We start from the raw sequence: 20,469 nt of genomic DNA, 5'->3' as shown, positions 1-20,469 counted from the left end.
CTGAAAACAGTAATGGTCGCACGTCCAGTCTTAATTTTGTCCCTTAAGTGGCAAAGCTGGAAGTACTTCCAGTTGAAAAGTCTCTGTTGGGTGGTCCCCCATGAGCCACTTCACCTGTGAGAATATTTATCCTTCAGTTTGTGGTCTCAGGTCGCCAGCTGGATTGCTCCTTGTGGGCAAAGATCTCAACTTGAACTTTGCATTTCCCCATCCATGGCAAAATACCTTTCTAATAGCAGTTTGTCCATGGATATAGTGTCTGTCCCCTATGTGCTACTGTGATTAAGTCAGTGGAATGTTCATGATGTTGTTTCTTTGTGTCTTCCAGTGGCTTTCTGAATAAAGCTTTCAGCAAAGAAGGCTTGGGTGATTCCACTGCCCGCCTCATGAGGGGAGAAATCACATATTGCCAGGTAAGGGGACACCACATAGACCCCCCCTGAGAAGGCATTCTGTGCCTACATGCCCATCTCCTGCACTGATCATAGCCCTCTGAGGGCAGAACCATGTCTGCTTTATCCATTTACCCCTTATGGCACTTACCTCACATGACTGGGCTGGAGGCTCTGAGACATACAGAGACATTTCAGCCTGGTTTGTCTTCTTTTGGTACCAACCAGAAGGACAGACTCCAAGGACTGGGAAATTTTCAAACTGTCGAAGATCTATGCCATGGAATTATAACAGCCACAGGAGCTTTTCATTGTTTTATTTAAATTGCGGTAAAATACACATACTGTAAAGTTTACCATCTTGATTAAGTATACAATTCAGTAGTGTTGTGTATATTCACGTTGTATAACCTTCACCACCATCCAACTGCAGAACTCTTTTCATCTTGCAATACTAAAATTCTACAGCCATTAAACAAGAACTTCCTGTTCACCCCCCAAATCCATAACCACAACTGAACTTTCTGTCTCTATGCATTTAGCTACTCTATGTATCTTATGTAAGTGGAATCATGCAATACTTGTCTTTGTGTATTGGGCTATTTTCATGTAGCATAATGTTTTCAAGGTTCAGCCATGGTGTAGAATGTGACAGGATTTCTGTTTGTAGGAAGGAAATGATACTATGATAAAGGCTACTTAAGTTTCATTTGTCTTTTAATATATATACCACATTTTGTTTATCCATTCATCTGTCGATGGACACTTGGGTTGCTTCCACCTTTTGGTTATTGGGGGAAAGTGCTGCTATGAACATTGACATACAAATATCTGTTCAATACCTTGCTTTTAGTTCTTTTGGGTATATATCCAGATATGAAACTATTGGGCCATATGACAGTTCCAATTTTAATTTTTTTTTTTAACAGGACTTTATTGGGGAACAGTGTGCACTTTCAGGACTTTTCTCCAAATCAAGTTGTTGTCCTTTCAATCTTAGTTGTGAAGGGTTCTGTTCAGCTTCAAGTTGTTGTTCTTTCAGTCTTAGTTGTGGAGGGTGCAGCTCAGCTCCAGGTCCAGTTGCCGTTGCTAGTTGCAGGGGGCACAGCCCACCATCCCTTGCTGGAGTCGAACTGGCAACCTTGTGGTTGAGAGGACATGCTCCAACCAACTGAGCCATCTGGGAGCTCAGCGGCAGCTCAGCTCAAGGTGCCATGTTCAACTTTAGTTGCAGGGGGCGCTGCCCACCATCCCTTGCAGGAGTCGAGGAATTGAACTGGCAGCCTTGTGGTTGAGAGCCCACTGGCCCATGTGGGAATCGAACCGGCAGCCTTCGGTGTTAGGAGCACGGAGCTCTAACCGCCTGAGCCACCGGGCCGGCCCACCAATTTTAATTTTTTGAGGAGCCACCATACTGTTTTCCATAGCAGCTGCACCATTTTACATTCCCCCAATAATGCACAAGTGTTCCAATTTTTCCACATCTTTGCCTACCCATATTATTTTCTTTTGTTTTTTTATAGTAGTCATCATTAGAGTAGCTATTTTCAGACAGGTCCGGGGGCGGGGGGGGGGAGTTATTAATTAATAACTATATAATGAGTGAACTTTGGGGTCAGAGATCAGGAATTGAGTCATAGCTCCCATTTATAGACTGTGTGACCACAACAATTTGCCTAACCTCTCAAATATTTTTTTTAAAGATTTTTATTAAAATATAGCTATGATACAATATTATGTTAGCTTCAGGTATATGCCACAGTTATTCAACATTTACATACCTAAAGAAGTAGTCACCATTATAAGTCCAGCAACCATCTGACTCCGTACCATGCCATCACAATATTATTGACAATATTCCCTATGCTGTACATACATCACTATGACTTGTTTTATACCTGTAAATTTGGACCTCTTATTCCCCTTCACCTCCCCCCCCTTTTAATTTTTCAATTACAGTTGACATTTATTATTATTTTATATTAATTTCAGGTGTACAGCACAGTGGCCAGACATCTATATAATTTAAGAAGTGATACCCCTGACTAGTTTAGTACCCATCTGGCACTACACATAGTTATTACCATATTATTGACTGTATTCCCTATGCCTTATTTTATATCCCCATGACAATTTTGTAATTACCAATTTGTCCTTCTTAATCCCTTCACCTTTTTCACCTGCCTCCATCCCCCTTCCAGCTATCACCTTGATAAATCTAGTACCCAATGACACCATACAGTTATTACAATATTATTGACTATATTCCTTATGCTATACCCTACATCCCCATGACTACTGTGTAAAAACCAATTTGTACTTCTTAATCCTTTCCCCTTTTTTATCCATCCCCAACCCAATCCCATCTGACAACCATCAAAATGTTCTCTGTATCTATGAGTTTGTTTCTGTTTTGTTTAGTTGTTAATTTTGTTCTTTAGATTCCACATATCAGTGAAATCACATCGCATCTGCCTTTCTCTCATATTCCACTCAGCACAATACCCTCCAGGTCCATCATGCCACCGCATATGGCAAGAACCCATTCCTTTCCATGGCCAATCAATATTCCATTGTATATATGTACCACCTTCTCTTTATCCATTCATCCATTGATGGACACTCGCTGCCTCCACATCTTGGCCATTGTAAACAATGCTGCAATGAAAATATGGATACACATGTCCCCTTGAAGTAATGTTTTGGGTTTCTTTGGCTAAATACCCAGAAGTTGGATTACTGGGCCCTTCTTTGTCTCTTGTTATAGCCTTTGTCTTAAAGTCTATTTTGTCTGATAAATATTGCTACCCCAGCTTTTTCTTCATTTCCATTTTCATGAAATATATTTTCCCATCCCTTTACTTTCAGTCTGTGTGGCTTATGATCTGAAGTGACTCTCTTGTAGGCAGCATATGTAAGAGTACTGTTTTCTTATCCATTCAGCCACCCTATCTTTTGATTGGAGCATTTAATCCATTTACATTTAAAGTGATTGTTCATAGATGCTGCCATTTTATTTTTCATATGAACAATCACTTTAAATATACATGGAGATATATATATATATATATATATATATATATATATATATATATATATATATATATATATATATGTCTTAAAGAAGTTCCTCTAAGATTCCTTGTAATCCTGTTTTGGTAGTGATGAACTCCTTTAGTTTTTTAGCTCTTTTACTGTCCTTTGATTCTAAATGATGGTTTTGCTGGGTAGAGTAATCTTGGTTGTAGGTCTTTGCTTTTCATCACTTTGAATATTTTGTGTCAATCGCTTCTGGCCTGCAAAGTTTCTGTTGAGAAATCAACTGATAGTCTTATGGGAGCTCCCTTATAGGTAACTAACTGCTTTTCTCTTGCTTCTTTTCAGATTCTTTCTTTGTCTTTAACCTTTGGAGTTTTAATTATGATGTGTCTTGGTGTGGTGCTCTTTGGGTTCATCATGTTTGGGACTCTTTGTACTTCCTGGGCTTGTGTGTCTATTTCCTTCACCAGATTAAGGAAGTTTTTCATCATTATTTCTTCAGATAAGCTTTCAGTTCCTTGCTCTCGCTTCTCCTTCTGGTACTTCTATGATGCGAACATTGGTATGCTTGATGTTGTCCCAAAAGGCCCCTTAAACTCTTCTCATTTTTTTGGATTCTTTTTTCTTTTTGCTGTTCTGTTTGGGTGTTTTATGCTAACTTAGCATCTAAATCACTGATTTGATACTCCGCTTCATCTAATATGTTGATTCTCTCTAATGTTTTCTTCATTTCAGTTATTGTAGTCTTCATTTCTGACTGTTTCTTTTCTGTGTTTTATATCTCCATTTTTGTTTCCTATCTCTTTGTTGAAGTTCTTCCTGAGATCACTGAGTAGCCTTATAACCAGTGCTTTGAACTTTGTGCCTGGTGGGTGGCTTGTCTCCATTTTGTTTAGTTCTTTTTCTGGAGCTTTATTCTGTTCTTTTATTTGGGACATGTTTCTTTGTCTCTCCATTTTGGCTGCCTCCTTGTGTTTGTTTCTATATAGGGCTGCTATGCCTCCTGATCTTAGTAGGGTGGCCTTATATGGTAGGTGTCCTGTGAGGCCCAGTGGCACATTCTCCCTGGTCACCAGAGCTGGGTGCTCCAGGTGTGTCCCTTTTGTGGGTTGTGTGTGCCCTCCTGTTGTAGTTGAGCCTTGGTTGCTGTTTGCATGTAAGTAGGAGGGATTGACCCTCAGGCTGATGGGTTGTGAGGACTGACCGTCACTACATGGAAGAGCTATTGTGCAGGGGCTGATCCTGCAGAGCAGTATTCACTTTAGCAGGGCTCTCATCCCTGCCTATCAGCCCTTTGGGTATGTTGTCCTCGGAGGTAGCAGGTGATGCTTTGGCTCAGTCTGAAGATGGCCACCAGGCATGCCAGCCCCAGGTCTCCTGGGAGGGGCTCTGCTATAGCCAAGTTCAGCCACAGCCTGTGCCCTGCACAAGGCCACCTGACATGAGCCACAAAGCAGCACCTGCACTGGGCTTGGAGGCGCTTTGAGAATCCAAGCCATGAACTGAGGCCATCTGCCATTAGTGCCGGGTTTGGGGTTGCTTGGCAAGAGGTATGGGACATACCAAAGCCAGATGGTGCTTGTTTGGGTTTTGTGAACCTTTGCAAGATTTTAGGAAAATCTGTAGCATGAGCCAAAACAGGCCATTTGTACAGAAAAGCCACTGGAAGTGGCTTGGGTGTGCCCGAAAGTTTGGTGGGGCAGGGTCTCAGGGAATCACCAGGGCAGGGCAAATGAACAGTGTTAGCCAGGTTGCTGGAGACTCAGATATGACAGCTGCCTGTGTCTGCACACACAGAGGGGGAGGGCTCAACAAAGAAACAGTGGTTTCCACCAGCTGCCCCTCCAGCCCTTGCTGTGAAGCCAGACAACTGTGTTTCTCCCCATATATCCCTGGCAACTTTTGAGCTGCTGCCCCAGCGATGGAGCTCAGAGTGAGTGAGTCTGTCAGTGAGTAAGTCTGTGTGCAGGCCCTTTAAGAGGTTCACCTGAGATTGCAGCCACCCTCATCCCACTCAGCCACCATCTCTCCTGGTTTTCACAGCCAGAAGTTATGGGGATGTCTCTCCCTGGCACTGGAATCCTGGGCTGAGGAGCCTGGTGTGGGGCTGGGACCCCTCTCTTCTGGGAGGGGGACCTCTGCAGCCAGGATATCCCTCCCAAGTTTTAATGGGCATATGCAGGTGTGGGACCAGCCTGTTTCATGTCTCTGCCCCTCCAACCAGTCTCAGGGTGGCTTCTTCTGTATATCCTTAGTTGTAGGGCTTTGGTTCAGCTAGACTTCAGATGATTCTCAATAATAGTTATTCTGTAGTTTTATAATTTTGATGTGATCATGAGAGGAGGTAATTACTGGATTTCCTTACTCAACCATCTTGACCAGAACTCCCAATATTTTCAGTTTTGCCATCTGTAAAATGAGAGTGATAATACTATCAATTTCATATGTTGTTATAAAGCTTAAAAGTGCTTAGCATAGTGCCTGACACATAGTAGTAAGTGCTGAAAAATAATAGTTATTATTGTTACTACAACCTCAATTATTTTTAAACAAAGTAATCAGGATTGAAAACCACTCCTGAATTCTCAATTAGTGCCTCGAAGAAGAAAGGCTATTGAGAATCTACTCTATAAGCACACAGATAAAACCGTCTATATTTTTAAAAAGTTTTTACGAGTCACAGCCACCTATGGGTCTGTCATAGAACTTGGGGCCTACTATAATAGAAAGGAAGAGCCCACTTTTTCTGTGAAGGTAAGTGTAGTCTTAGTGTGGGGAGTATAATGAATTATGTCACTTTAAAACTCTCTCTCTCTCTCTCTCTCTCTCTCACTCTCTCGCTCTCTCTTTCTTTCTCTTTCTCTCACTCCCTCACACACACATACACACATTCACACACATTGAGGCAACTGGTGAATGAAAACTGGAATGATACTATTGGGAATAAATGTTACTGAAGCTTGAATCAGTAAAAAGGCTGAAGTAACATTGTTGGAAGGTATTTTTTACACCATTGGACTCAACATGATCATGGCGAAAGGGAGTATGAATGGAGAAGAGAAGGGGCCAGAGTTCAGGGTACTCTAATGTTAAAGGTCAGGTTGATGTGGGCCCAGCAATCAGAGATGGAGAATGCATCTCTACTGATAGAGGAAAATCAAGAGAGTGTGGAGTCCTGAAAGCCAAGAAGTTATCAAGTTTCAGATGAAGAGTGTGATCAGCTGTGTTCAATGCAGCTGATAGGTCAAGACTGCTGGATGCCCCTTAGATCCAGCAACACAATGAGGAGGTCACTGGTAACCTTGACAAGAGAAGTCTCTGAAATGTGGAGGTGAAGGCCTGCTGAGAGTATGTTCAAGAAAGAATGGGAGGAAAGAGTTTAAAGACTATGTATACTATAGCTCTGGAGGCTAGAAGCCCAAGATCAAGGAATCCACAGGGTTCATTTCTTCTGGGGCCTCTCTCCTTGGCATGTAGACGGCCATCTTCTCCCTGTGCCCTCACAGTCTTTGCTTTGTGTGTGTTTGTCTGTGGTCTGATCTCCTGTTTTTATAAGGACAACAGTCTGATTGGATTAGGGCCCAACCAAGACCTTATAAAGACCTTATCTCCAAGGACAGTTGCATTCTGAGGTCCTGGGGGTTAGGACTTTAACAAAAACGTAGGGAAGAGGGTACAATCAGCCCATAACATGGGCATTTGAGTGTTTTCCAGTGTGAAGCTCCTAGGGATAGTGCTGCTGTAAACATGTTTTCAGTGAACATATGTAGATAGACATTTCCATTGGGTAAGTGTCCAGGAGTGGAATTGCTAAACCACAGGGACTGCGTATGTTCAGATTTAGTAAATGCAGCCAAAAGCTTTTCCAAGTGGTTCTACCAACTGACAATCCCTCAACATTTTGCTTTTACAGTGGGTGTCGCTCATGGAAGGAGACTACAGGAAATACTCTGAGGAGTCTGGAATCTGCCTCCCTAAGAATTTCTCTGTGAATCAAATCTTTGGCAAGGCACTTTTGGCAAAAGAGATCAACCGCCCCATGCTTCAGGCAGCTCTCACTCTCAGAAAGAAGGGTAAGGATCCAATACTGGCCATTTTCTGACCCAACCACACCAGAACCCTTGGGAGGATTAGGTTAGAATACATCTAAATGTGTTTTGAGATCACAGGTCTTCGGGGCATTGATGGAAAACTGTTTTTAAAACAGCCACAAAGTAAGTTTTACCAAATGGCAGAGGAAAAAAACAAAACAGCACTATCAGAAAAACTGGGAAAATGAACAAATTTTATTTAATAAAGTGATTTATGCCAGAGACTGCCTTGTGAGCAAAATTCTCTCCCTCTGAAGACACGAGTAATGACCCAACTTTTTGTCAAAGTGATTGAAAAAGAAGGCCTTTTAAGTAACTATGATTTTCTCAGCCTCTGGTTGTCAGAGTGATGAGCTACGAGCTGGCTAAATGGATTCCGATAGTGTCAAGTGGTCTACGACATGAGGTCATATCCATCCAATGTGCATTTATTTAGTGTCAGAGCCCAGCTCTTCACAAGCATATTTGAAATCATTCCACTCAGTTATTAGTAGACTTACCTGCCTATGGCTTAGCCATATTTCTCACCCATATCGTATGGAAAGGGTCACCCATGCACTCATCTGTGTCCCATTTCCAGCATCTGATTCTTGCCCTTTCTGGTTAGGCAGAGAAAGCCAGGGGATAATGCTATCCCTATTTACGTTTTTCTAGTTCTGAAATGATAATACAGTCTTTGACAGCCAACACAGGTGTTTTGAAATGCAGTCAAGCAGAGTTTACAGTAACAGAGACTAGAAAGAGTACCGGAGTGGTAGTCTGAGGGCAGTGCTCTGGGGCCAGCTCGGCTCTGCCTTCACTGTGAGTTGGGCAGCTTGTCATGTGTCTGAGCTTCTGGTTTGCTCATCTGTAAAAGTGGGATGGTAAGATTTGATCGCCTACCACTAAGGTGGTGATGATCAGATGAACTAATGAACGTCACGACCTCTTGCTCTACAATCTCCATCTGGGCTTCTGAAAGCCCATAATGTACACAGTTAGCTCACTCTCATGTCTGTATCAGGAGGTGTTTAAGGGTAAAGATGATCCTTTTCCAGCTTGTCAGTGTAGAAACTAAGCATCCGGACACTGATGTGGGTGAGCAGAACCCCACTCGGCCCCCTCTTTGGGGACCGTTGTGTGACATCCAGAGCTTCTCAGAGCAAAGTTCTGTAGCTGGTCCATTCACTGGTGACTCCTTGCTCAGGATTTACAACGGGCATCCTCACCAACAACTATCTGGATGACAGCACCCAGAGAGGCCACCTGGCCCAGCTGATGGGTGAACTGAGGCCACACTTTGACTTCCTGATAGAGTCATGTCGGATTGGAATGGCCAAGCCTGATCCTCAGATCTACAGGTTCATGCTGGATACCTTGAAGGCCAGCCCCAATGAGGTACGTAGATGCTGCTTTTCAGTGGAGATGTTGTAATCAGGAAAAATTGAAAAGGAGTGAGCAGGTGGGAGATGCTGGGCCCTGACAAGACCATTCTAGGTCCAGTGGCAGGCTCCACTTCTCCAAGGCCAGGACTTCTAACAGACTTTTACCCATCCCTTCAGTCTAGAAAGTTTTACCAGCGGTGGGCATCTGTCCCCTCTCTATGGCTCTTACAGGACCTTGAGCAAAACAGGTATTGTTCAAAGCTCATAGGCCAGATGCCTCACACATAGACCCTGAAAGACGCTCTCAAGACCACAAGACTAGTTAGGATTACCCCACCAAAGAGTGAGCAGGAATGGACTCCAATATCGCAGCAGTCTCCTTTTAGGTCCCCCTGGACCCCTACATTCTGTTTTCATACTGTCTCTAGATGATTATTCTCAAACACTTTTTTCATTGTGTTCCCCTACTCTAATCTTCCAAAGGGTGATTGGACCAAGTTTAAATTCCTTTCCCTGACAATTCTGACCCCTTTTTATTGGCCCCACCTTAACCCACAACCTGATTGCATGAAACCCTGAGCTCCATCATTGGGAATCCATACCAGGCTCAGTCATACCAGGAACCTTTCTTTCACCTCTTAAACTTTGTTTCGCTCTTCTTAGCCCCTGGATTAAGCATTATAACGGAACTATAAATTTTAGAATGCATATAAATAAACATCTTTGCATTTATAGTTTTTGGGTTGGATGAGCTGCTTAGAAGTCTAGGCCTGCCCTAATCCAAAATTATAAATAAATGCACCCATGCTTTTTTCTACAACTCTTAAGGATTTATTTCCCTTTCTATTAAAATTTAAACCTTTGATCCATACAGAATTTATTTTGGGATAAGATATGAAGAAAGGGTCCACTTTTTTCCTTCAAACAGTTAAAATAATTAAATAGTCTTTTAAATATCTTTTCCCTCACTGATTAGACATGACACTTTTATTAGACACTAAATTGTCATTTGTATTTGGGTCTATTCCTCAACTCACTTCATTGATATGTCTATTTCTTTTCTAGTACCAAACTTTTTTTTTTAACCTGTCATAGCTTCATAATGTGTTTTCTTATTTGCCCTTATTACAGTTCTTTCCCAGTCATTTTTCTTTTTGTCGATTCATACATGTTGATTTTCCTAGATGAATGTCAATGTCATCCTGATAATTTCAGATCCTTCTTTAATCTTCTCACAGTTTCAGAATTCAGGCTGAAACCAATAGGTGTATGTGGAAATGTGTATCTGTGCGTTTATGTGATGTGTATGTAATTAAATGTGTTTAATTTTAGAAGTAAACAGTTACATGGAGAGAAAACTCATTCTTAATCTCACCATCGTAAAATAACCACCGTTGTCTACACTTGAACGTGTTTCTTTCTGGTATTATCCCTCGTGCACGGGGTTTGCTTTGGTAGAAGTGATGCTAGTGTCCATGTGATTTGCATTCAGGTTGTTTTCTTGGATGACGTCGGGGCTAATCTGAAGCCGGCCCGTGACTTGGGAGTGGTCACCATCCTTGCCCGCAACACCAACACGGCCCTGCAAGAGCTGGAGAAAGTAACCGGGATGCAGGTAACTGTACACCTGTGCTGAGTCGCATTTCCGATCACTCTTCTGTGTTTAGGTGCAAAAGACAAAAAAAGTGAGAGGAGAACCTGATGTTTGGGGAGTTCCTCGCTCCAGGCGTGGACTTCTTGGGTCGGAGTTCACTATCCATCGTGCCTTCAGCGTGATGTCCTTGAACATCTTGTTTCTTTTTCTGTGGTCAATGAACAGAGGAATGATTCTCTGAGAGCAAAAATCTAAACTAGTCAGAGTGGGGGGCACCAAGACAAGAGTGGGGCTTTCAGAGCTACCCACTTTTGCTTTTTAGAGCAAATATTGAGAATGTAGCTGTAGGTCTTCCCCCGTGCGGGGAGGGGACACAGCCCTTACCTGGTCTCCCTGGTCATGCCGCTGGCGCTCAGGCATACTGGTTTGATTCCTCCTGGTTCATACCCTCATGGCAGATGGAAGGCTGGCTGGCTTTTAAGGAAAACCTCATGTGAAGGAGGATGGGATGCTCTTAATGCGGCCCCTGGGGGCTGTTTGGAAGTCAGCCTGCTCTGCCAGAGTTGAGCTTTTGCGTTTACCTGCGACCACCCATCCCACTAAGTCCAGGAATGACAGTTATACAAACCTTGTTATAGTAATGTTGTGCTTTGCTCAGGGTTGTCGGTGTGAGGGGAGAGGAGGGAGGAGGGAGCCCATACAGTTGACTGAGCTTCAGCTTGACTTGATGGACTTCAAAGGCGATGCAGCCGTTTTCTCAAAGGGAACTGTATTCGTTTCCTCAGGCGGCCATAAAGTAGCACAGAAGGGGTGGATGAGACAACAGTTTCACTAGGAAACTAGAGGCCCAAGACTAAGATGTCAGCAGCATTGGTTCCTTCCGAGGCTTCTCTCCTTGACTTGTAGATGGCTACCTTCTCACATGGCCCTCCCCTGTGTGTCCTAATCTCTTCTTGTAAGGACACCACTCAGATTGGATTCTGCCACCAATCGTCCCACTCTAATTTAACCTTAATCACCTCTTTTAACCTTAATCACCTCTTTAAAGACCTTATCTCCAAATACAAGTGCACTCCGAGGTCCTAGGGGGTTAGGACTTCAACAGAAGGGGACACAGTTTAGTTCAGAACAATTGGCATTTTTGTCTGTAACAAATAAATAAAAATGTATGTCTGATAACTTTATAACCTTAAAGCATCTTGCCTAAGCTTGTTGTGTCCTACAAGCCTGGAAGTGTCACCCAGCAGAGAGGAAAACACCCAGACTTGGAATCGGAGCATCCGCCTGTTTGTCCCACTTACTAGGTTTGTCCCTTCATCACAGCTGAGCCACAGATACCTGTCCTGTAAAACTGGGAAAGTAAGCCATGTCTCACCTATCTTCTCAGGGGTCTGGGGAAGATATAAGGGAAAATGAAAAATCAATCCTTTGTAAACAGAGAAGGCATGATTCTTATCTCTCAGGAAGGCAGCGGGACCCAGTCATGAACGGGCTTTGTAAACTGTACAAACACACGGGAGAACCATTAGAGTAGGAAACCCACACCCTCTTCACCAAGGGAGTAGTGGGACATCCCTGGTATGTGACCAAGGAAGCCGGGGGCATATCAGAAGGGCCCCCAGGGACACTGGCCCTTGGTTGGTGTCTTGGCTCCCTTTGGCCAGACAAGGCTCATTGCCATTGGAGAGCACCACGCTGCCTTCTCCCCATCCTTCCCGCCACACCTGGGGTCCCCTCCAGACACTGCAGAGATGAGGGGCTCCCCTTCTGTTGTCCCCTCTGAGGACACCGAGGCAGACTTGCCCATGTCTAGAAGGGAGGTGGGTTTCATAGTTTACTTCTCCCATTTTGGAGATCAGAATACTGGGCTGCGGTGGAGAGCTGCGTCGTCCTTAGGTGGTACGTGTGGGACTGAAGATGAGAAACCAAGCAGGAAGAGTCACTAACCTGTTGTTCCTCGTGAATAAATCACTTACAAGTGCTCAGCATCCTGTCCTCAGTCATTTCTGTCTCGAGGAAGCCAACGCTAATAAGTTACAGAAGCCCATTAAGGATGCTGTTCAGGAATTTTCCTGTTTACCTAAATGTCATACACAGATGGGTTATCTGAACCCCTGGGACTCCAGAGAACAGAATTGGGACCTGCAGGCAGAAGGTTACCAGCCGAATTGTGGCTGCTCGTCCTCAAATTCATCCGTTGAAGCCCTAACCCCCAGGACCTCAGAATGTGACTATATTTGTAGCTGGGGCCTTTGCAGAGGCAGTTAGGTAAAATGGGGTCGTGTGGGTGGGCCCTGATCCAACCTGACTGGTGTCCCTGTAAGAACAGGAAATTAGGGCACAGACACATACAGAGGGAAAGCCATGTGAGGACCCACCAAGAAGGTAGCCATCTTCAAGCCAAGGAGAGAGGTCTCAGGAGGGACCAACGCTGCCAACACTTTCTTAGATTTCCAGCTTCCAGAATTGTGAGAAAATACATTTCTGTTGTTTCAGTTGCCCAGTCTATGGCACATTGTTATGGCAGCTCTAACAGACTAATGCAAAGGCACAGAGAGTTTGATTTAGGCTGACTTGAAGGAGAAACCCTTCAATAGAGCCATACAGTGATGGGATGGCTGCTCTGTGAACTCTGTGTCCCCGCGTTAGCCTGGGCGACCATGTGAGGAACTGCCGTAGAGAAGAATTACATTAATTAAAGCCCCAAGTCTCAGTGTTTTAGAGCAAGTGCTATTTATTTCTTGCTTATGTAAAGTTGGTGCTAGCCTGGGGCTTTGCTTCCTGCAGCCATTCAAGGACCCAGGTTGATGGAGGAGCCACCATCTTCTATCTGTGGTTTCCAAGGTCACACAGGACACTCAGCTGGAAATTGGGGTGAAAGAGAATGCGGAGGATTATGTGGGGATTTTCATGGGCCAGGGTGACAGGCCATAGTCTTCTCTGCATTTGGTTGGTCAGAACTCAGTCATGGGACTCCATGGAATTGAAAGTGGGGAACCATGTGCCTGAGGGAAGAGGATAAAGGCTTGGTCAGTCCCTGATAGGATTCAGGAGACCACAGCAGAGGTGATCTGTGGGCTGTCTTCTGGAGCCAGTACTCTGGAGTTTTATAAACTTTGAGAACTTTTCATGAAAGGAAGCTGCAGCCACCTCTCTCACTATACCTCTCCCTGTATCTCTCCTGCTTTCCAGCTTCTGGAAACTGCAGCTCCTCTCCCAACCCCGTGTAAGCCAAGTGACATGAGCCATGGGTATGTGCCAATTAAGGTAAGTAAACACACTATCTCTCGGTCAGCTGAGTACTCTAACCAGGTTGCTTAAAATGACTCGCAGAGACATTTGTTCAATATGAAGGGTAATTGAATACTATTTACAGGGAAATAATTTTTTCCACAAGTGTCATTCCTCAAAAATAAACAGAAGACGTGGGCCATGCCTCAGGATATACAAAGCAGTGTGACTGATGTAGCCAGACTCCCAGAGAACAACGGGGCCTTGGGAAGCCCAAGGGTGCCAGCGTGTGTCCATGTTCTGGGGAGAACATTTGTTCACCCAGTCAGTATTTATTCAGCGCTTCCTTTGTGTCAGGCACGGGCCAGGTACGGGGGATGCAGTGAAGAGCAAGGCAGCCCTGTCCTCAAGGAACCGGCATCAAAGACAAAGAGAGGGAAATGGTCATTAAAATGCCCAGAGGTCAGGGCTGTGGCAAGGCCAAGGCCACATGCCAAACGGTCCCGACTCCTGACCCGATCACGATGTAGTGCAGGGCTTTCGTTCTTTAGCTGACACCCCACTCTAATGGTCAGAGGAGGCTTATTACTGTCACAGACAACCCCAGCTTTCAGTGGCTTAATGCCAAGTCTGTTACTTCCTGCAGCACAGTCCAATGTGGGTTAGGAATGGGCCCTGTCCATGCAATCAGTCAAGCACCCAGGCTCCTTCCTTCTGCTGGCTCCACCTTCCTCAAGGCCCAATCCATTCAGGAGCATGTAGGAAAAGAGAGGGAGGACCAAGCGGGGGAGGCCCCCAGCTGTAGCACACATTTTTTTCCACTTACATGCCATTGGCCAGAACTCAGTCACATGGCGACACCCACTGCAAGGAAGTGGGGGGACGTCTGGATAATGCCACCTTGTGCCAGGGAGAAAAGCAGAACAGATACTGAGCCCTAGCACCCTCGGACACACCCATGGAACCCAGAAAGGATAAGAAATGTAGCAAAGCGTGAAAAAAGTTTCATATTCAAGAGATAAACTGCCTTTAACGAACTAATGGTATTCTGCATGTTAGCATAAATATTATGCTCTGCACAAACTCAGCCTCCAGTTTTAAATATTGAAAACATGACAAACTGCACTAGAAAGTAACAGTATGAGGGCCTTTTAGGGAGGAGGTAAAGTTACTTTGTTCTGTTTTGTTTTCCGACATTATAATCTTTTCAGGCTTCTTACTTCACAGTGATAGCCACCTGTTTTTACTGTACAGTTTGGCCAGTTGTCTCTTCTCAGACATCTTCTCTCTTTGGGGTCTTAGGCTGAGAAAGCTGGGTCATGCAATACCTAGTAATATACTGAAATGACCCGGACGGTCTGCAGAGAAGGGGCCTGATTTGGCCAGCCTGGGGCTCTGGTCACTTCCTGCTCACCTCTCTCTTCTACAGCCTGGAGTGCATCTACATTTTGTGGAGCTGGGCTCTGGCCCTGCCGTGTGCCTCTGCCATGGATTTCCTGAGAGCTGGTTCTCTTGGAGGTACCAGGTAATGGAAACTGGGGGAAGGTGTGCCCCAGTCAGGGTGAGGTGAGGGGAAAGTCTAGATGGCGTGGCCCCGCCTGAATGTAATTAAGAAGCCGAAACTTTACAATGGAGCCTCGTCTTCAAAATATGACCACGATATTTCAGGAATGTTGGGGCCAGAGTTTAGACCTCAGAGCTGTGCTAGCCCATGTGCCACCTTTGCAGATTAAACAGCAGAAGGCTTCTTCAAGATATTCTATGTCACCTGGGAAGTCTCTGTAATGCTTATTGAAATCTGCAAGGCCTTTGTTAAGAAAGGTGCTCTCTGAGATGTGGCATTCGCTGAGTGTACAAACCCTGTCGCCGTCCATGGTGGCCCCATCCTGGTGGGCTAGTTCTGGCCCCATGGTGAACATACCAGCTAGTGCCATGTGGCACTTTAGAGTGAACCATTTGCAAGAATAGGGGGATAAAATAAGCAAAGAGGGAGGGTTAGCCAAACACTGATGAGACCACACTGGAGTGTGTTTGAATTGTTTGTTTTCTAGATCCCAGCTCTTGCCCAGGCGGGATTCCGGGTGCTAGCTGTTGACATGAAAGGCTATGGAGAGTCATCTGCTCCTCCTGGTGGGTTAGCTCTCTTATAGCTGTCCTCCTCTGGTCATCTTTCTAACTATCTGAGCTCTCTAACTGCACTGTCTTCCCCTGGTCCCAGCTCAGAGCAAGCAGTGCTTCAAGGGGGTCTTACTTTGCCCCACCCCTCTCCTGCAGTGTCCTCTGTCTATGCAGTTTGGGTCCCAATGTCTGTGCTCCTCATACTCTGAATGAATACAAAAATCCCAAAGGCCTATGCTGCTGGTTGGTGGGGTTGTAGAATACAGGATGTGTCATACAGCGCCAGTACTTTTTTCATCTTGCAGAGCTGAAACCCTGTACCTATTAAACACTTACTCCCCCATCTTCTTCCCCCAGCCCCTGGCTACCACCCTCTGCTTTCTGTTTCTATGAATCTGACAACTCTAGGTACCTCATATAAGTGGATCATACAGTATTTCTCTTTTTGTGACTGGCTTACTGCAGTTAGCATAACGTCTTCAAGGTCCATCCATGTCATAGCATGTGTCACCATTTCCTTCCTTTTCAAGGGTGAATAATACTACATTGTATGGATATGCCACATTTGTTTATCCATTCATCCATTGGTGGACACTTGGGTTACCTCCACCTTCTGGCTATTGTGAATAATGCTGTTATGAACATGGGTGTACAAATATCTGTTGGAGTCTCTCTTTTAAATTTGTGGGAGTATATATCCAGAAGTAGAATTGCTAGATCATATGGTAACTTCTAGGCCAAATTCTTAACTGAGCACCTAATGATTCCAGTGGGGGCCTATCCAAGGATAGGTGTCAGGGGGCCTCTGAACCGCTGAGACCATGTGTGGGTTTATGAGCATTTTCCTGGGAGAGGGAAGTCCATTGTTTTGATCAGTTTCTGAGGGGTCCTCAGCCACAAACTGTTAAGAACTCCCCAATATGGAGGCAAGGATGTGAAGCAAACAGATGTGCCGCAGAACTCCTGGTCCCTCCAAGTGTCAGCGATGCTGTTAGCAGTGGTGGCTTAGCAAGCCAAGCCCACTGCTCAGCACCCCTTTTCTGACCTGCCTCCCCCGTAGTCGCATCAAGCCTGCTGTGTTGTTCGAGGCCAGCTGACATGGACTTGGGCTCTTGGTCACTCAGGGGGCTACCATCCAGGCCACTCAGCCTGTCACAGCAAGGGAGTGCCTCCATAATTGTCCCCTAAATGTCATGCTGTCGACTCAGCAGCTGCTTACTCTCTTGAATGATGCAGCAGCATTTTAGACAAGAGGAAAGCCTTCAGTTCAAACATCCAGGAAAGGCACCTGAGGGTTTTTTTTTAATTTAATTATTAAAATGTTTGTTTTTATTCATCTATACCCTAATCTTCCCTAAATCCCCTAGGCATAACTTAGTGACATAATTTTTATCATTCAAACTAGAACACTATTAAAAGTAAAAGAGACACTATTAGCAGTAACACACATAAACTGAAACTGTCCTGAACAAACTAGGACTTAGCGTTTTACCTTAATTATAACTCTTCTTTAAAGAAAACCATAATTTACATATTAACTATCGTTGAATATTATGTATAACGTGAATTCTAAAGCCAAGCATAATGTTTGGAACACCTACACATACAGTTCAGATCATGTGTATAACTTTTGTATTTGTTAATAGATTTTGAGTAGCAAATTGTTTTTCCTTAAAATGTTGAAGCCTTTGTCCCACTGTTTTCTAGCTTCTCTTGTTGCGATTAAGGAGTCCCATGCCATTCTGATCCACAGCCTTTCTATGTGACCATGTGTGTTTTGTTCCCCCTTACCCTTAACACTTATCAGATCTTTTCTTTATCTGTTGCGTTCTAAAATTGTATGATATTGTGCTATGATGTGGTCTTTTTTCATCTACGTTGCTGATTACATTTATTTTCCATTCTTGGAACTTTTCTTCAATTATATCTGATATTTTCTTCTTCTGTTTTTCTTTCTTTCTTTTTTCTTTCTGAAATTACTATTATTGTTAAAATGCTCATACAACCCCAAACAAACTGCAGATTCAATGCAATCTCTATCAAAATCCCAATGGTGTTTTTTGTTTTATAAAAATAGGAAAAACAATTCTACAGTTCATTGTAGATCCACAAAAAAAACCCTAAAGAGTCAAATCAATCTTGAAAAAGAACAAAGCTGGAGAACACACTTCCTGATTTCAGAATATATTACAAAGCTACAGTAATCAAAAAAGCATGGTACTGGCATAAAGACAGACATATAGACCAATGGAACAGAATAGCCCAGAAATAAATCCACGCATGTACAGTCAACTCATCTTCAACAAAAGTGCCAAGAACACACAATAGGAAAAGGACAGTCTCTTCAACAAATAGGGCTGGGAAAACTGGATATTCACATGCGAAAGAATGAAATTGGACCCTTATCTTACACCATACACAAAAAACTCAAAATAGATTAGACTTAAACTTAAGACTTGAAACTAAAACTAGAAGAAAACATAGGGGGAAAACTATATAACATTGGTCTTGGCAATGACTTAATGGCTATGACACTAAAATCACAGGCAACAAAAACAAAAATAAACAAAGGACTACATCAATCTAAGAATTTAATAAGATTTTTCCCCTCTTTGGCAAACGAGCCCTTTTAGTCTGTTACTTTTAATCACACGAATTAAATTTATTTTTTATTTTTAATTGCAGAAATAGAAGAATATTCCATGGAAGTGTTATGCAAGGTAAGAAGGATCTTTGGGTAACATCTGTAACATCTTTTCCATTCTGCTGTTTTCACTGATATAAGCCAGAAGTGTGGGTATTCCTTTAAAGCCTAGCAAAGCAGCATTTCACAGTATTTGGGTATAAATTCTTACTGAAAGTTGAAATGGCATTTCAGAATACCAGCCAACATTTGCTGTATATGAAAAATGTGTCCCTAAAAAAACCTGGATATGAATGTCCACAGCAGCATTATTCCTAATAATGCTAAAAAGTAGAAACAACCCAAATATCCATCAACTGACAAATGAATAAATAAAATGTAACATGTCCGTATAATGAAATGTTATTCAGCAATAAAGAGGTATGAATACTGATGCATGCTTCAGTAGGAATGAACCCTGGAAACTTTATGCTAAGATAAGCCAGTAACAAAAGGCCACATATTGTGTAATTCCATTGATTTGGAATATCCAGAATAGGCAAATCCATACAGATAGAAATTAAATTCTTGGTTGCCAAGGGCTCGGGGGGCAGAGGGAGTGGGGAGTGACTGCTAATGGGTACAGGGTTTCTTTTTAGTGTGATGAAAATGTCTGTTCATAACTCTGTGACTACACTAAAAACGACTGAATTGTACATTTTAAAAGGGTGAATTTTATGGTATATGAGTCATAGATTAATAAAGTTGTTATTTAAAAAAAATCAGTACAATATTTTAATGTAAAATTTTATTTAAAATAACCTTGTACTTGTCAACATAGGGTTACAAAAAAACTCAATGAAGGTCCTTAATACTTCTTACCCTCAAGTACCCACAACAATTTTTTTCCCAGTGACAGTTCCCAAATATAATTAAAACTCTTTCTTCTCAACCACAATTCCCCAAATCTGTGTGCTAGTTCATCATACAACTGTTACTTGTTTTAACATGGGTACTTTAAGGAACCATAAACCTATTCTCTGTATGTGTGTAGTCTTAGGATTCCAAATTAGGAATGTTGGAATGCTACAAAGCAATAATGATGTCCTCTAAAATTCATTAACGTCGGGAGGCTTGTCTATACCCAGTTGTCCCTTTCCTTGTGTGTGACCTTGGGTAAGTCATTTAACTTAAGTAGGTCATGCTGTCAGGTATAAAATACAGTTCATACTCTCCAAAACCCCTCCTGATCTGAGCATGATTCTCAGTTTGTGGGATGTGGAAATAACAAGGAACTAATCTTCAGCCTCTCGGTGGTTAATTGGAAAGTGAAAAGAAGTGGCCTGCAGGCAATCAAGCAGGATGCTTCATCCATGGTGTGCAGACCCTCTGGGGTCCATGAACTCCTGGCGACATTTGCAGAAATTGAGGCAAAGGTGCCCATGAGTATTTTCCTGGGAGAGGACCCATAGTTTCCATCAGATACTTGGAGAGATCTGAAGAGACAGACGAATCCCTGTAGGTGGGGGACAGGGGTGGGAAATACACATATTACAACGTAGTCTGTCTTCTGTCCCCTTTCTTTTTGAAGTTCCCTGAGATGAGTTGTTTTGTCTATTTTGATCAATGCTGTATCCCAGTCCTGAAACAGAAGCATCAGGCCCATAGTTGGCTCAAAGTGAATTTTAATGGGAGGGTAGATGGTATAAGTGAGGGAGCTCGTTAGGTCGCGTGTTGGTAATGGAGCTATTTGGGAGGGAAGAAATGGAAGAGCAGGTACTTATTACTGGCAGGATGAGGGGCTTGTGATGTATGGAAGTGTCGTCATTCCACTCCTCTTGTCTGGCCATATGGCAAAGCGCAGCTAGTGGAAAGTTTTCCAATAGGTGGTTACGTGGGTAGGACCCTGAGAATGTCTGTGGATCCAGGCCTTTCTTTCTGGAAACTGTTTCCCTAGGACCTGCGATCTTCCAGGGAGCTGTGAGAGTAAGGCCATTGCTTAGTAGAGATGAGATTT

General features: G+C 43.4%; 1 protein-coding gene across 3 annotated transcripts in view; it reads left to right on the top strand.

Moving 5' to 3' along the window:
- EPHX2 (epoxide hydrolase 2) overlaps positions 1-20,469 on the top strand; it is an 84,729-nt gene that overhangs the window by 29,830 nt on the left and 34,430 nt on the right. For all 3 annotated transcript variants that reach the window (XM_074338371.1, XM_019733129.2, XM_074338372.1), the window contains 8 exons: positions 329-413; positions 7,345-7,504; positions 8,709-8,899; positions 10,379-10,501; positions 13,673-13,747; positions 15,141-15,236; positions 15,763-15,841; positions 18,515-18,549. In XM_074338371.1, coding sequence (XP_074194472.1) covers positions 387-413; positions 7,345-7,504; positions 8,709-8,899; positions 10,379-10,501; positions 13,673-13,747; positions 15,141-15,236; positions 15,763-15,841; positions 18,515-18,549 — 786 coding nt within the window. In that variant the 5' untranslated portion in view covers positions 329-386. The remainder of the gene's footprint in view (positions 1-328; positions 414-7,344; positions 7,505-8,708; positions 8,900-10,378; positions 10,502-13,672; positions 13,748-15,140; positions 15,237-15,762; positions 15,842-18,514; positions 18,550-20,469) is intronic.

Source organism: Rhinolophus sinicus, linkage group LG07, assembly GCF_036562045.2.
Source record: "Rhinolophus sinicus isolate RSC01 linkage group LG07, ASM3656204v1, whole genome shotgun sequence".
In the NCBI taxonomy this organism is placed as follows: Eukaryota; Metazoa; Chordata; class Mammalia; order Chiroptera; family Rhinolophidae; genus Rhinolophus; species Rhinolophus sinicus.
Note: the sequence above shows the minus strand (reverse complement) of the source record. Positions and strands in the feature narration are given on the sequence as shown.